Here is a 17,450-nt window from a genome sequence, read left to right as displayed (position 1 = left end):
TCTTCCGCCTTGCTTATATAACATCTGGTCCACAGTCACAATGCTAAATAATTAAATAAACAGCTTCAGTAAGCAATGATTTAAGTAGCTTGTGTGAAAATTGGCTCCAGGAGGGTAATAAATCCAACCTCCAGCTCCCAGATTTTCACATTCAAAAGGAACTTATTTAGCCTGTTGATCATTTCCCATTTCTTTGTAGTGAGAGATTTGGTTTACTTGAGAGATTTTGTTTTGATAAAGCTGGAACTGCCCAAATGACTATTACTCAGCAAAAGAGTGAGTCAGTCTATTTTTCCCCCCACCTCTTCCTCTCCCTACTCTTCTGACACCCTTTTTCCTCTCCCTTTCAGTGCTTGTCTCCCTTTTCCTTCCTCTTCCCCTCTCTCCTTTCACTCCTGTCTCTCTCTCCTCCTCTTCTCTCCTCCCATCTCTTTTCTTCTTCCTCTCTTCCCTTGTTCCTTCCTCCTTCTCCCTCCTCCTGTGTCACTATTCTTGACTCTATTCCTCCAATGGTATTTGGTGTTTGTGTTCTGTCTCCCTACGATGAATTCTGGAGAAGATAATAGATATGTTTAAAACATCATTCTAAACACACAATACACACACACGCAACACATACACCTTTAAAAGTTTTCCTTCGATGCACTCCTTTTACATTACATTAATGCACACAGTGGAAAAGCACCCAGCCATCCCAGCAGACAATACCTTCTAATGCCTGTTGTGATGGGTGCTGTACTTATTCGAAAACAAATCACTCCTGTCTTCTCAGTAGTGAGGTCTGTGAAGGCAATCCTGAGGAATAAAGAATTTTGTTTACCTAAAGAATGTCTCAAAAAACCATTAGAAATTCTAATGTTAGATGTCCAGGAAGTCTTTTCACAGGAAACAATGTTTCACATGACAGTTAAGTTCTCAAATTAGATCACAAATGCCTATTTGACCATAAGGCAGGCTGCTGATTTAGTATCTCAGTAGTGGGTCTGAATGGGGAACCCTCCTACCTACATGGAGGAAAGCAGTGGAGATGCTTTGGACAGCATCATCAGGGAGAGGGAATGGGGAAGGGTCCTAGCATTAAGAGAGTTGGGGAGAGAAATTAGGCTTGAAGGCCACCAGGCCTTTGCACCTCCCAGATTCATGGAGACTGTTGATGCATCCTGATGGGACTCCAATTCTCCTCCCTGTTTAGGAGATTAATTAAGGAAGGACTCCACACATAGACTACACAGAGGGGGAGTCTATGTCTAAACTCAAGATTAGTTTCACATTAGGAATAGTGGTTTTTTCCATCCCAGAGAACAGTGAGTTCAACATGTGACCTCCTGAGCTGTCTCCAGCTCCATTTGCATTTTTCTCTAGAGTCATTTTTAAGGATTCCAGCCATATCCAGGGAATTTGGCAGCCCCAGGTGAAATCAACAAAGGACAAGCAGTCTGCACCACTGAGTCAGCAGTTGCTCTGTGGGGTTTTGGCTAAAACTACCAATTACTGAGCTTTAGATATCCAAATGGTTGTGGCTCTTGGTAAATTTCACTTTATGTTCTGTGAAGCCCTGGAAAGCAAGATAACTTAATTGTACTTTGTGTTCTCTGATTGCTGAAGCATACTTTCTATACTGCTATCGTCCTTTAGTATATGCTCCTGTATGCCTCACAGCTGTTCATAAGTTCAAAGTAACACAGGAAGGTGTCCTTAACTCCTCAGGGACCAGGTTGATGATACTGCCCAGGTCCACAGAGAAGAAGTCCAAGCATGTGTGTCCCCAAGTTATACAACTGCTTTTTTTTATAGGAATGGATCAAAAACGGGCAAACTCTGCTCACCCTGTGCCCATCCTAGGTCATTCATTCATTCATTAGTACTTCATTAACTTCCCATTCTCAATCTACCTCCTCACAAAAATAAAGTAATAACCCGAAAGCGTTGACAAATATAATACAGATTTTATTCAAGGTTTTGATTCCATCAAGAAGAGAGCTGCATCTTAGCTTTTGCAGAAAAACTGAAGTCAAATCCCTCATTGGACATCTCAGCTCTTTCAAGATTTCCTTCTGTCCCTTGTCTCCAGTTTTCTATTTCTGCTTATCCTCACAGAGCTCATTTCCTGGATGTTCCAGATGTGCTGGCCCCAGACCCCTTCTCCTTCCTAGACAAATAAATGCCCCTTTCCTTCTGTGGAATAATTCTCAGAGCTCCATTCCAGACCTAGACCTGCCATTGTCTCTAACTTTGCGAGAGCCCTCCGCCTCACCGCCATTTGTTCTCCTCATCTGCAGCATCAAAGTGGTCAGATAAGTTGACTTCCGGGTTCCATGATGCTTGGAAGTACTGTCCTATCTCTGCTGTTTCAATCTCCTACTCATTAGGGAGCCTTTCCAATGTCCTTCTTTGTGTTAGAGGGCTGGTGTGGACATACTGACAAGGGTTGAGGTTTGCCTAATAGACGTGATTATGTGAGTAAGAAAAGTGCACTAATAAGTACTCATCATGTATTCTTTCCCATGTGTTGTCACCACTGCAGTAGAATGGTGATGTCCACTCTTTCCTACACTCACAACACTTTACCACCCTAGATTTCTTTCTATAAACACAATGTCATTCGATCCTTTCAAACTCTCTATAAAGTCGATAGAGCAGGCAGTGATAGTCCAGTGTTATAGATGCAGAAACTGAGGTTCAGAAAGATCAAATGATTTGCCCCAGATCACGCTGCCACAGAATAAGACTGAGTTGGGAAATAATTCATGTCTTCTGATTCCTAGTCCGACAGTTTTGACAAAGAGAAAAGCCACCCCAGATGCCCAGTGGCTGGCTGGCACTATCACCCTGGCCTTAGCATTTTCCTGCTTCAATGTATATAATTTCACAGAACATGCGCACCAGTCAAGGCTGTTCAGTGGCCCTGGTGGATCAAGACAAAACACAACACAAACACACAAACACAACTCTGGTCATGTGTGTACATAGCAAAACTATCAACATTTTCCAGATCACAAAAAAGACCAAACATCCCCCTCTCCTGGCTAATATGAGTGACTCTGTTTCTTTATTCGCCACATTTTTAGCATTTCCCTGGTCTATCTTTCTTCTAGATAAGATTTACTCCCATTTCCTGATAGTATTTAATCCAGGGTAAAGCCTTATTTCCTTCAGTGTTCCCCAAAATAATCTAATATAAGGTCACATCCTCTGAGATGTCCTTTCTCATGGCTTCTTTCTGAGATGCCCTATAATTTTCCTTATGTTGTGTGTTGTCCCTCACTGCAGTGAGTAATAAGCCCAATTTGTTCAACAGCAGGTGTGTTCCTAGTGGTCTTTGGCTGAAAGGCACTAGGACTCTCTCATTGCTATTTATTATTAAGTGACACTCTTTTGAGAAATATCAGAGAGAAAACAATTCCATGTCAGAATCTTCTGAACAATTTTGGAAAAAACACAAGATTTCTAGACTCTACCCTCCCTCAAATATTTTTCTGTAGGAACTTCTAGATGAAGAGATGGATTTCTTTTGATCTGAGCTAGGTTCAGTGAGAATGATTATACTCCTGGATTATTCCTGTGCATTTCTGTAGACCAGCTTTTGAGAACCCCATGAAATTCAGGTATTCAGGTAGATCCAGTAGATCTAGCTCAGATAGATTGGAAAGCTTTCTTCTTTTAAAAATTCTAATTCATCAACCCGTTTTACTTTTTGCATAGTACCGAAAACTTTCTGCAGTTTTATGGTTTAATAATAAAATTGTAAATGTATATTGCTGTGTGTCCATCAGAATATAGATGCTATGGAATCAGGGGCTTGACTTCCTTGTGCAGTATTACAGCTCCACATTCAAGAACAGCATCCGTTGGCATCTGATAGACCATCAAAATTTAGTTTTCACTCAACAGAATCCTAGTATGAAAGACTGGACAACTTCTAAGACAATTAATTACAATAACCATTTCTGCTAGGAAATAACCTATATACTGAGGAAATAGATTTCTCTTGGTGTCAAATGCAACCAGTAGGTTAAGGGTACAAAGTTAAACACATTTGAGCTGAATTTTAAAACGTTCTTTCTGATAATTAGGGAGGGCCAAAGATTATGTGATTGCCTCAAGAAGTGTTGAGCCTCTGGTGCCTTGATGTATGCAAGCAAAAATCCACAAGTATTTGACAGTAATTTGGTGGTTAGCTGAAGGAAATCACAGTCAAGGTTTAGTTTGGAGGAAGGGCTTGCTGGTCTTCAAAACTATAGCCCAAGAATATGTTATTAAAAGTAATTGACAAGACCTGGCTAAAGTCATTAGACTGATTTTCATGGTCAGCTTTTGAAAACCAGTCCACTGAACACTGAACTCCCATGCAATCTTGTTAGATGTGTATGTTCTATGAAAACCTTTTTGTAGTCAAAGCGATGAGACTAACAGGGATTTTTTTGTTTGCTTCTTTCTCTCTCTCTCTCTCCCCCTCTCTCCTCTCAGGTCCAAAAGCTGTAGAAGCTTATGGCAAAAAGTTTGAGGTAAAAACTGTTTCTGGAAAATTGCTCTTCTCTGCAGACGATAATGAAGTGGTAGTAGGAGCTGAAAGATTACGAGTTTTAGGTAAGGAAACTTGAATCATTTAACTTGTTTGATGTTACTATGTACATTTTAGAAGAGAAGCAAAATGGTGTTATGAACAGGATGTGTCCTCCCAAAATTCATATGTCGAAATCCTAACTCCCAAGTTAATGGTATTAGGAGGTGGAGCCTTGAGGGGTAATTAAGTCATAAGGGTGAAGCCCTCATGAGTGGGCTTAGTGTCCTTCCAACAGGATGAAAAGACCAGAGATCCCTCTCTGACATGAGAGGGTACAAGAAGTTAGCAGTCTACAACCTGGAATAGGAGCCTCACAAGAACCTGACCAGGCTGGTATCTGATCTCAGACTTCCAGCCTCCAGAGCTATGAGAAATCAATTTCTGTTGTTTATAAGCCACCCAGGCTATGGTACTTTGTTACAGCAACCTGAACTGACTAAGACAAATGGTGTCTAGAAGAGTGATTTAGGCCAGTTTCCTGGATTCTTTTAAAGCAAGGCAGTTGAACCTCTCTAAGTCTTGTCCCCTAGTGGAAATTTCTCAAGCTGTCAAGTCTTTTTGGCACATCTTTCAACACTGAGCTTTGTGTGAGAATGAGTGCTTATCCAAAGAAGTCTCATTTAGCACATCCTGTACTCACAGACTGGCAGTCATGCTTGACGCATTCCAGACTTGCATAAATGATACAGCGATTCCTAAACCTGGTTGCAACTGAAGAATCATCTAGGAAACTTTGGAAGGGTTTAGGTTCATAGTTCCAACTCTGATTTACTGAATTAGAAGCTCTGGTGAAAACACTGGGAATTCGTTACCAAAAATATTTGCAGAAATTTCTATGATCTCACTGTTGGAATTACTGAATTTGAGCACATAACAAATGAATCTTTGACGGCTGTACACTGAAATGATCTAGCATGGTGATTTAAGGGTCCTGGAACTCAAGCTGACCTAGCTTTTAATTCCTGCTGTCACCCACTAGTTTTGTGACTTTGGGCAAGTTGCTGGCATCACTGAGCCAGTTTCCTTTTCTGCTCAATAAGGCTAAGAACATCTCCCATCTTGAGTTGTCCCTAAGGTTAAATGAGACTCTATTACATCCACTTATCACAGCCCCTAGCACAAAATAGTACTCAGTCAACCATAGGTGCTGTTGCTGCTGTTACTGCTTATACTACTATTACTATTAATGCTAATGCTACTTTTCCTTCTTTAGCTCCCTGAGATTCACTGTAGCACAGTGATTAACATCTCAGGCTCTAGAATTAACCCATTTTTAACCCAATTTCTATCCTTTACTAGCTGTGTAAAAAACCTTAAGCAAAGTATCTAACCTCTCTGTGCCTGCTTGATTACCTGTTTATAAAATTGGTATAATAGAAGTATCTATCTTCTGAGACTGCTAAAATGATTGAATGAAATCATCTATGTAAAGTACTGAGTTGGCCAAAATACTAAGTGTCCAATAAGTGCTAGGTGTTATTATCTTAAATTATTAGTATTATTTATTATAAGGTACTTTTACTTGAAATTATATTTATCTCTGCATTATTATTTGCACTCTGCATCTTCTTTGTCTTCCATTACTCCTGTATTTTTTCTTGGTCTTTACCTCCTCCCACAATCAGGTTGTCTGGTCTATTTCTCTCTTCCGCTCTCAGTACACATACATGTCTAATTTCCTTTCTGGATGACTCTTACAGCTTCATCTCTAGCCTGATATCTTCCTTGAATTCTGGATCTTCTTCACCTGGATATTCTGCCAGCCTCTCAAATTCAGTGGATCTTGAATGCCTATCATGGTCAAATGCACACATATGTACATGTATGAACATGTATTTTATTACCTCACCCCCAACTCTCACACTTGTATTTGCCCCTGACTTCCCTAACACTCTTGCTGGCCCCATTATACTCTCCTGTCCCAATTTCATCCTGGCCATCATGAGCTCAGCATAGTCAAAAGATGGAAGTGACCATCCTTATGGGGCTTAATGGAGCTAAAAATGCAGGGTGCAGAGACGATAAAGCCAAGTGCAATCTAATCCCCAGTCAGTGGTCAACCTGTGGCATGATCTGAAACAACTCCCTTTATCTTTCAGGGCTTTGCTTTTTTGTATCTGTAAAATTAGAGTTACCTAGAGAAGACATTTTTAAACAATGTTTTCCAGTGACCAAAGCTTTTAAAAATAAAATTTCATACATAGTCCCAATAAATAAAATAGATGAAGGACCAAGATTTCTCTGGGTTGTAGGCAAGTGCATTAGTCTGTTCTCACCCTGCTAATAAAGACATACTGTAGACTGGGTAATTTATAAAGAAAAAGAGGTTTAATGGACTCACAGTTCCAAGTGGCTGGAGAGGCCTCACAATCATGGCAGAAAGCAAAGGAAGAACAAAGGCACATTTTACATGGCAGCAGGCAAGAGAGCATGTGCAGGGGAACTTCCCTTTATGAAACCATCAGATCTCGTGAGACTTATTCATGATCACGAGAACAGTATAGGAAAAACCCACCCCTATGATTCAATTACCTCCAACTGGGTTCCTTCCATGACACATGGGGACTTATGGTTGCTACAGTTCACGATCAGATTTTTTTTTTTTTTTTTTGAGACAGAGTCTCGCTCTGCCCCCAGGCTGGAGTGCAGTGGCCGGATCTCAGCTCACTGCAAGCTCCGCCTCCCGGGTTCATGCCATTCTCCTGCCTCAGCCTCCCAAGTAGCTGGGACTACAGGTGCCTGCCACCTCGCCCTGCTAATTTTTTTGTATTTTTAGTAGAGACGGGGTTTCACTGTGTTAGCCAGGATGGTTTCGATCTCCTGACCTCGTGATTCGCCCGTCTCAGCCTCCCAAAGTGCTGGAATTACAGGCTTGAGCCACCGCGCCCGGCCCATGATCAGATTTGAGTGGAGACGCAGCCAAACCATATCAGTGAGGATTTGAAAGGGAAGAGTTGAGACATCGGAGTCTTAATATAGTTTGATTCTTTTCTACCTCTGTATCCTCTGGGGACCACTTATACCTTATTTTTTAAAGTTCCTTATGTGGATAATCTTTTTATAAAAAGTCTATTGATTACTTGCTATGATTTAGGTACTATGCCTGATATGCATTATTATATTTACACCTCAGAAACACCTTGTGGAGTAGACACCGTTTTTATCACCCCTGTTTTACAGATGACACAGTTGAGCTGAGCCATAGGGAAAGGCGAACCAAAGCATGGCTGACAGCTAGAATTCCCAACCAAGCATGTTGGACATAGAGGGCTTTACCTTAAAGCCCTATACTTGCTGCCTCCTCTATTTGGTCTCATTTTCAGAAGGGGAACATTGCCTAAGATCAAGTGCCAGTAAGTGGTAGGGCCCATGTTCAAACCCCTGCCTATAGACTCCAGCCTCAGTGCACTTCACTACATGTAAATATGTTAAGACTTCTCTTTTTTTCACAATTTATGCTTTTCTCTTTTTGTAGAAATGGCATTTTCTGTTTTAATTCTTGGCTGGTGTGGAGGGAAACCCAGAGACTTTGAGCTCTCCTCATGTTTAAGAGCACTTTGGGCCAGGCGCACTGGCTCACATCTGTAATCCCAGCACTTTGGGAGCCCAAGGCTGGTGGATCATGAGGTCAGGATTTCAAGACCAGCCTGGCCAACATGGTGAAACCCTGTCTGTACTAAAAATACGAAACTTAGCCAGGTGTGGTGGCACACAGCTGTAGTCCCAGCTCCTCGGGAGGCTGAGGCAGAAGAATTGCTTGAACCCAGGAGTTGGAGGTTGCAGTGAGCCAAGATTGTGCCACTACACTCCAGCCCAGGCAACATAGTGAAACTCCATCTCAAAAAAAAAAAAAAAAGAATACTTTGCTGTACCAACTATAAAAAAATGCCTGGGGGAAAAAGTGGTGTCATCTCACACCCAGATCATTCTATACGAGTGAATTTGGCACTTCCTGTTAATTCCTTGGTGCATCGTGAGTCATTTCACCACTTTAACATCTGACTTTGCAAAGACACAGGATAAGTTTAAACGTCCAAACACTTTGGCTTAATCTTAACATACAAAACTCTGTGATGGTGTCACTTCAGAACTTAACCTCTACCCTGTCCTACCCCAGTTACTTAGACTGAAGACTGAGAAATAATGATAGTTTTTGGTCACTTCAAAGCAGGTGGGTATTTTCGTTGTTGTTTGCAGCTATGTTTGTGGTATTTCATTTAGAGAATAATGCAGGATAAAATCTGTCTCTCTTCATCATTAGGAACATTTTGCTTTTTTATGTGAAATGTAGAAAGGAAGCATCAAAATAAATATCACTGCTGCTATCAGTGCTAAAAAGACTTGGAAATGACCACCCCACAAATCTTGCATCAACCTACTCAGTGAAATGAGCCCAGTTTGTTGCAGAAATGAGCTTCCTGTCAGCTGGGATTCAGCCATATGGTGTGGAATGACAAGTCTAGGCAGTTTCATTTTCAGCATAATGAGAAGTTTGTCTTTTTGAGTTGTCAGACCATATAAACTCTTGGGAGGTTTGAATCTGGTTGCACATTTCATGGTAGCATCTAACATAGCTGGGTTTTATCCTTATCAGGACCACTTAGGAGCTGAGTGACCATATTCAAGTATGTTTTCTCTCTAAGCTTTAGTTTCCATTTGCATAGAAAAAGAGAAAAAAAGTAACAAAATAACAAAGGGAAGGAAGAATGAATATAATAAGAAACATAAGTAAATGCTATGTGAAAAGTCAATTATTTAAGTTGATAGCAAGTAGAGGAGAAATAAGCAGTAGAGACCTAAAAAACATAATGTCTCTTGTATGTAGTAGCTTTACTTGTGGATTCAGAACAATTTTAAAATTTTTTCTCTGGAAAACCACACCCACCTATTCAGTTTTTCGGACAATGACAACCTTGAGCACTCTCAAGGGATCTTGAATAGCATGGCAAAAAAGACTAGAAGTTCAATTATTTGGAAACTTTTATTCTGTAAAACATATAGGAGGAGTAAATGTAGGTAGACTGTAGTCACTGATCTCTCATACATGCATGACTTTCCTGGGGAAAACAGAGCAACCAAGAGCCATGCATTTGAGTAACTAAAGACACATGTTTTGTAGCTAACAATATATCCTGGTTTCTATTGTCAGATAGTGCTTTGGGTACGTTGCTTCACCGTTCTAGGGATCCTCTTATAACTCTGTGACATAGGGTAATAATGTCTGGTGCTCTGTGCTGTTGGGAGTACTGAACTGCACAGTGTGTGTAGAGTTAGTAGTACAGTATGTGGAACACAGTAAGCATTCAGTACACACTAACTGTTGTTGGTAACCGATTTTTTTTTTCCAATCAACACATCACAGGCAAACATACAATTTGATTTTTTGATACATGTATCCATCATATAATGATGAAACTAAAGTAGTTAGCACATTCAACACCTTATGCATTTAACATTTCTTTTTGATGACAACATTCAAAAACCTGTCTTGTAGCTATTTTGTAATATATAACTTACTATTAACTGTAGTCACCCTACTGCACAGTAGAACACGAGAACTTATTTCTCCTATCTAAATGCAACTTTTACCCATTAACCAAGCTCCCCATCTTTCTCTCCTCCATTCCCTCCCAATTTATGGTAACCACCTTTATATTCTCAACTTCTATGTAATATGAAATCAACTTCCACCTTTCTATTCTCAACTTCTATTTAATATAAAATCAACTTTTTAAAAATTCCACATATGAATGAGATCCTGTGGTATTTTTCTTTGTATGTCTGGTTTATTTTACTTAGCAAAAATGTCCTCCAGGTTTGCCCATTTTGTCTCAAATGACAGAATATTATTCTTTTTATGGCTGAATAGTATTCCGTTGTGTACACATATTTTCTTTATTCATTTTTTAATGTATTTGTTCTTGGCCATGTAGGTTGATTCCAAGTCTTGACTATTGTGACTAGTACTGCAGTAAACGTGGAACTGCAGACATCTCTTTGATGTATTGATTTCATTTACTTTGGGTGTATATCCTGTAGTGGGATTGCTGGATCATATGGTAGTTCCATTTTAATTATTTGTAGAGCCTCCTTACTGTTTTCTGTAGTAGTTATACTTATTTATATTCCCACTAACAATGTTAAGGATTCCCTTTTTTCCACATCCTCATCAATACTTGCTATCTTTTGTCTTTTTGATAATACTCCTAACTGGAGAGAGATGGTACCTCATTTGCATTTCATTTATATTTAAATGGTTAATGATGCTAAGTATATATTCATATACCTGTTGAACATTGGTATGTCTTTTGAGAAATATCTATTAAGGTCTTTTGCCTATTTAAAATTGGATTTGCTTTTTTGCTGTTACCTGTGTATTCTAGATATTAACTCCTATCAGATGTATAGTTTGTCAACATTTTCTTCCATGCAGTCAGTTGTCTCTTCATTCTCTTGTTTCCTTGGCTGTGAAAAAGCTTTTTAGTTTTATGTAATCCCATATTTTTACCTTTGTTGCTTGTGCTTTTGAGATCTCACCTAAAAAGTCCTTCCTTAGCCCAATATCATGAAGTATTTTCCCTATGCCTTCTTCTAGTATTATAGTTTTGGGTTTTACATTTACATCTTTAAATCCATTTTGACATGATTTTTATATATAGTGAGAGGTAGAAGTCTAGTCTCATTCTTCTGCATGTGAATATCCAATTTTCTGGCACCATTTATTGAAGAGACTGTTTTTTCCCAATATGTGTTTTTATCAACTTTATGAAAAGGCAATTGGCTGTAGGTGTGTGAATTTATTCCTGGGATCTCTATTCTCTTCCATTGGTGTATGTGTCTACTTTTATGCCAAATACCATGTTCTTTTGGTTATTAAAGCTTGGTAGTATGTTTAGAATTGTAATGGCTGCAGTTTAATTCTTTTTGCTCACAATTGTTTTGGCTATTGAGAGTCTTCCATGGTTCCAGATGAATTTTAAAATATTTTTCCTATTTCTGCGAGTAATGTCATTGGTATTTTTGATAGGGATTGCATTAAATCTGTAGAATACTTTGGGTAGTATGGAAATTTTAACAATTTGAGAATTAATCTAATCTGTGAACATAGAGTCTCTCTTCATTTATTTGTGTCCTCTTCAATTTATTTCATCAATGTTGTATAGTTTTCCGTATAGAGATCTTTCACCTCCTTGCTTAAGTTTATTCATAGGTATCTTACTTTTTGTAGCTATTGTAAATGGGATTGCTTTCTTTTTTTTCAAATAGTTCACTATTAGCACATGGAAATGCTACTGATTTGTATATGTCCATTTGATGTCCTGCAACTTTACTGATTAGAATTGACTTAGATTTCTTAATTCTAATAATTTTTTGGTGGAATCTTTAGGGTTTTCTGTATGTTATATATAAAATCTTATCGCCTTCAAACAGGGACAATTTGATTTCCTCCTTTCCATTTTGTTTGCTTTTTTCTTTCTCTTGGTTAATTTCTCTGGCTACAACTTCCTGTACATCATTGAATACAAGTGGTGAGAGTGGGCATTCTTGTCCTATTCCTGATATTAGAGGGAACTTCCCATTCATTATGATGTTAGCTGGTGATTTCTTGTATATGGCCTTTACTGTGTTGAGGTACATACCTTTTATACTTAATTGGATGAATTTCTTGCAACTGGATATTGAATTTTGTCAAATGCTTCTTCTGAATGTATTAAAATGATCATATGTTTTTGTCTTTCTTTCTGTTAATGTAGTATATCACACTTACGGATTTGCTGATGGCGAACCATCCTTGCATTCCTGGGATGAATCCCACTTGATCATAGTGAATAATCTTTTTAATTTGCTGTTAAATTAAGCTGGTTAATATTTTGTTGAGAAATTTTGTATCTATGTTTGTCAGAGATATTAGCCTATAGTTTTCTTTTTTTTTGTTGTGTTCTTGTCTGATTTTGATATCAAGGTGATGCTGGCCTTGTAACATGAGTTTGGAAGTGTTTCCTCTTCTCCAATGTTATGGAATAGTTTGAAAAGAATTGATATTTCTTCTTTAAGTGTTTAGCAAGAAGTCAGCAGTGAAGCCATTATGTCCTGGGCTTTTCTTTGATGGAAGACTTTTTATTACTGATTCAATTTCTTTACTCATTATTGGTCTGTTCCCATTGTCTATTTCTTCATAATCCAATCTTGTTATATGGGGTCCAAGAATGTATTATTTCATCTAGATTGTCAAATTTGTTGGTCAATAGATAGTCATATAGATATATAATAATCCTTTTTATTTCTGTGGTATGAGTTGTAATGTTTACTTTTTCACCTCTGATTTTATTTGAGTCTTCTCTTTTTGTGTTAGTCTAACTAAACATTTATCAATTTTGTTTATATTTTCAAAAAAAAAACTTTGTTTCATTGATCTTTTAACTCTAATCTCTATTTTTTAATTCTACTCGATCTTTATTATTTACTTTCTTCTACCAACTTTGGGTTTTGTTCTTACATTTCTAGTTCCTTGAAGTGTATCTTTAGATTACTTAATATAAATCATTTTACTTTTTTGATATAGGCATCAATTGCTATGAAATTCCTTCTTATGACTGCTTTTGCTATGTCTCATAGGCTTTGGCATGATGTGTTTTTATTCCTATTTCTCTCAAAAAAATTTAAATTTCCTTTTTAATTTCATTGTTACCTTATTGAGGAGAATGTTGTTTACATGTATTCATAAAGTTCTGAAGGTTTTCTTCTAGTTGATTTCTAGTTTTATACCATTGTCAGAAAAAAAATGCTTGATATAATCTTTATCTTCTTTGTTAAGACTTGTTTTGTGGCCTAACATGTGATCTATTTTGGAGAATGTTTAATGTGTACTTGAAAAGAATGTATATTCTACAGCTTTTAGATGGAATGTTCTGTAAATGCCTATTAGGTCCATTTGGTCTATGGTGCAGTTTAAATCCAACATTTCTTTGTTAATTTTCTGTATAAGTGATCTTTGCATTGTTGAAAGTAAGGTGCTGAAGTCTTCTATTATTACTGTTTTGGAGCCAATCTCTCCCTTTAGATCTAGTAATATTTGCTTTATGTATTTGGGTGCTTTGGTATTGGGTTTCTATATTTACAATTGTTACATTTTCTTGTTGAATTGATTCTTTTATCACTATACAATGACCTTCTTCTTTCTTTTTATAGTTTTTGACTTAAAGTCTACTTTATTTGATATATGTATGGCTACTTATGCTTGCTTTTCATTTCCATTTGAATGGATTGTCTTTTTTCATTTCTCCACTTTCAATCTATGTGTTTAATAATGAGGTGACTCTCTTGTAGGCAGCATATAATTGGGTCTTGTTCTTTGATCCATTCAGTCACTGTATATATTTTAATTAAAGAATTTTATCCATTACATTCAAAGTTATTTTTGATAGGTGAGAACTTACTCCCTCTCTTTTTTACCTCTGTAGTGTAGTGGTTCTCTGTGGTGCTAAGCTTTGTTTTCTTTCTCTCTCTTGTTTGTGTATCTGCTGTAATTTATTTGTGATTACTATGGGGCTAACATGAAGTCTTATAGTTACAATAGATTATTTTAAGCTAATAACAATTTAATTCCAGTCACATGAAAAATACTCTAGACATTTTTCCTCCCTGCCAAAAATTTATATTTTTGATATTTTGTTGCCTTAAAATATACATTAATATTAGTATATATAAAATATATACATTATATATACATGAAATATATATACATTATATATGTATATACATATTATATATACACATTTTATATGTATAATATATAAAAATTATATGTACACTATACATAGATACACACTATACACATACATATATAATGTGTATAATATATACTTCATATATATATATATTATGTGTGTGTTTCTTAACTACTAATTGTAGTTGTTACTGTTTTTGACTGTTTGACTTTTAACCTTCATATTAAGGGATTGAAAGATTTACATAGTACCACTGTAGCAATAGGGTATTTTGAATCTGATTATGAATTTACTTCTACAGTGAGCTTTATACATTCCTGTGTTTCATGATAGTTGTTTTTGTTCCTTCATCTGTTCTACATCTTAAGGGAGATGTAGTACTCCCTTAAGGATATTTCGTAAGTCCAGGCAAGTTATGACAAATTCTTTCAGCTTTTGCTTGTGTGCAAAAGTCTTTTTTTCTCCTTTATTTGTGAAAGACAGCATGCTGGCTATTGTTTTTTTGACTGGCAGTTATTATCACTTAACACTTTGAATATATTATTTCATTCTATCCTGGCCTGTAAGGTTTCTTTTGAGAAATTTGCTGGTAGTCTATTAGATATTTTCTTATTTACAACTTGACACATTTTTCTTGCAGCTTTTAGAATTCTCTCTTTTGCTTTGACTTTTGAAAATTTGATTATAATGTGCCTTGGAGAGAATCTTTTGGGGTTGAATCTAATTGGGAATCTTTTAGTTTCCTGGATCTGGATTTGCATATATCTTTCTAGACGTGAGAAGTTTTCAGCTATTATTTTGTTAAATAAGTGTTCTGTGCCTTTCTTCATCTCTTCTCCATCTAGCATTTGTATAATGTAAACATTTGTTAACTTAATAGTGTCTCATAAATCCTGTAGGCTATCTTTATTCATGCTTATTCTTAAACCTTTTTATCTGACTGGACTACTTCAAAATACCTGTCTTCGAGTTCAAAAATTCTTTCTTATGCTTAACCAAATTTGTTATTGACACTGTCAGCCATATTTTTTGTTTCATTTATTGAATTTTTCACCTCCAAGATTTCTGGGATTTTTATAATATTTATCTCTGTTGAATTTCTCATTCAGAAGATGAATTTTTTCCTATTTCATTGAATTATTGGTCTGTATTTTCTTGTAGCTCAATGAGTTTCCTAAGATCATTGTTTTGAATTCCTTTTCAGGAATTCTGTACATTTTATTTTTGCGGGGGTCTGTTACTAGAGAATTATTGTGTTCTTTTAGAGGTGTTCTTTTGCTTTTTTATATTTCTTGTACCCCTATGTTGCATCTAGATATCTGTGCATCTAGTGGAATAGTCACCATTTTCAATTTTGTGGGGTAGCTTTTGCAGGGAGAGACTTTTTCCTATAGATGCATCCTAGGATGTTGGTTGGGAATGGTGCATTGGCTTTGGTTCTGGGTGAACCCAGTAACAGCGTCTGTGCAGTTTCTTTAGCTGAAATCTTTATCAGTGATAGCTGTGATTATATCAGTAACCTAGGGTACATGAGTTTGTGATGGCAGTAGTGAAGTTTTGCTGAGAGCTGGAGGTACTGGACTGGCGGCTGGGCTTGGTGCATTTGGATACTATGGGCTGGTTACTCACAAGCTTTTCTACTGGCAGGCCCACCAGCAGGCTGACTGTTGGGCTGGACGTGTGCAGGTACAGCAGGTCAGCCAGCTGTGTGTCACCTTCTCCACTACGCAGGTCTGCCTGTGTGGGGATAAGGGTGCTGGATCGATTTTAAGGCAGCATCTCAGCTGCTCTACTGAGCCTAGACTCTTAGTAGCCAGGGTTGTGGTACTGTAACTACCCATGTGTGTATGGTGATATAATGGCAGTGCCTCAGAAATGGAGAGAGGCAATGGCTACCAACCTCCAGAGCAGCATGCACTCTAGCAGTTGATCCATTGTTAAGATGCTGTGGTGCTGTAGCAGCTTAGGTCACAGTGGATGGAGGTTGCACAGTGGAGAGTCCTACTCTGGGGCAGTGCAACTGCATGACCTCAACTCCCCAAACTGGATTCGGGGCCTACAAAGACTACAGAACTCTCTGGCAGCAAGGACTACAGGTGTGTGCAGCAGCAATAAGGACCACTGGGGGTCTCCAGCTTACTTTTTCCCTTAAAAATAAAATCCCTCCTGGCTGCAAGTTAGTCCCAGTAAAGGAGATAATGTGGCAGAGGTAGGGTGCTTTGCTCCTCTATGGTGCTTTCCTGGGTTTCCATGTTCCACAGGGATCTTGCCACTGCCCTAGTGATCTCCATTGTACTTCTTCAGTCACTCCAGTTGAAATATAGCTGTTTGTTGTTTGCATCCTCTTTTTGTGGGAAGATAAGCACCTGACAACTCTAGTCAGCCATCTTGCTGTTTGATTGTGGTAATAGCTGAGATTCAGAGGACCCATCAAATCCTGAAATTGGACACAGCCCTTGTGTGTTCACAAAAGAAATTTGCTTAGAACTTGTAGGGGTATTCATATATCAAGTACGTTTGGATCAGTGGATTTTGTTGACATAGTCGGGGCCAAAATAGAAAACACTTTTATAGGCTAGGAAGTATTACACAGCCCTTTTCATGCATGTGTGAGTAAGGCTGGTCTCACTATCATATGTATTCTCCAGTTGGACCTTAAGTAATGGAGAGATTGAAGGCCAGGCTGACTTTCCACTATTCCCCCAACTCACTAGGACAAATGATTCCCAAAAATATGGTCCCGAGAGGAAGAATATCAGCTGTGGTCTACTTGTTAGAAATGCAAACTCTCAAGCTATACCCCAGAGCTACTGAATGAGAAACTCAGGGATAGACCTCAGTAAGCTGTGCTGAAGCAAGACGTCCAGGTGATTCCAATGCCTGCTACACTTTGGGAACCACTGACCCAAGACTATGATAGCAAAATCATTTTGCCACAAATCTCCTGGTAACTTTCAAGTGAGTTCAGGCTCAGCTTTTACTATTTTGCTGCAACATAAGCATAGCTAGCATATGTTGAGTGCTTAGTGTCTGTAAGGGGCTGAACTAATCACTTGCCCTGAATAAATGTATTTGATCCTCACAATAACCCTGTTAGGAGGATACAAGCTTCCTTCCTTCCTTCCTTCCTTCCTTCCTTCCTTCCTTCCTTCCTTCCT

The 17,450-nt window shown here is 37.9% G+C and overlaps 1 protein-coding gene across 3 annotated transcripts in view; it reads left to right on the top strand.

Moving 5' to 3' along the window:
- SGCD (sarcoglycan delta) overlaps positions 1-17,450 on the top strand; it is a 1,049,480-nt gene that overhangs the window by 886,965 nt on the left and 145,065 nt on the right. For all 3 annotated transcript variants that reach the window (XM_023218788.1, XM_023218786.2, XM_023218787.1), the window contains one exon: positions 4,468-4,587. In XM_023218788.1, coding sequence (XP_023074556.1) covers positions 4,468-4,587 — 120 coding nt within the window. The remainder of the gene's footprint in view (positions 1-4,467; positions 4,588-17,450) is intronic.

The sequence above is a fragment of the Piliocolobus tephrosceles genome, chromosome 4 (assembly GCF_002776525.5).
Source record: "Piliocolobus tephrosceles isolate RC106 chromosome 4, ASM277652v3, whole genome shotgun sequence".
In the NCBI taxonomy this organism is placed as follows: Eukaryota; Metazoa; Chordata; class Mammalia; order Primates; family Cercopithecidae; genus Piliocolobus; species Piliocolobus tephrosceles.
This window is presented reverse-complemented; position numbering and strand designations above follow the sequence as displayed.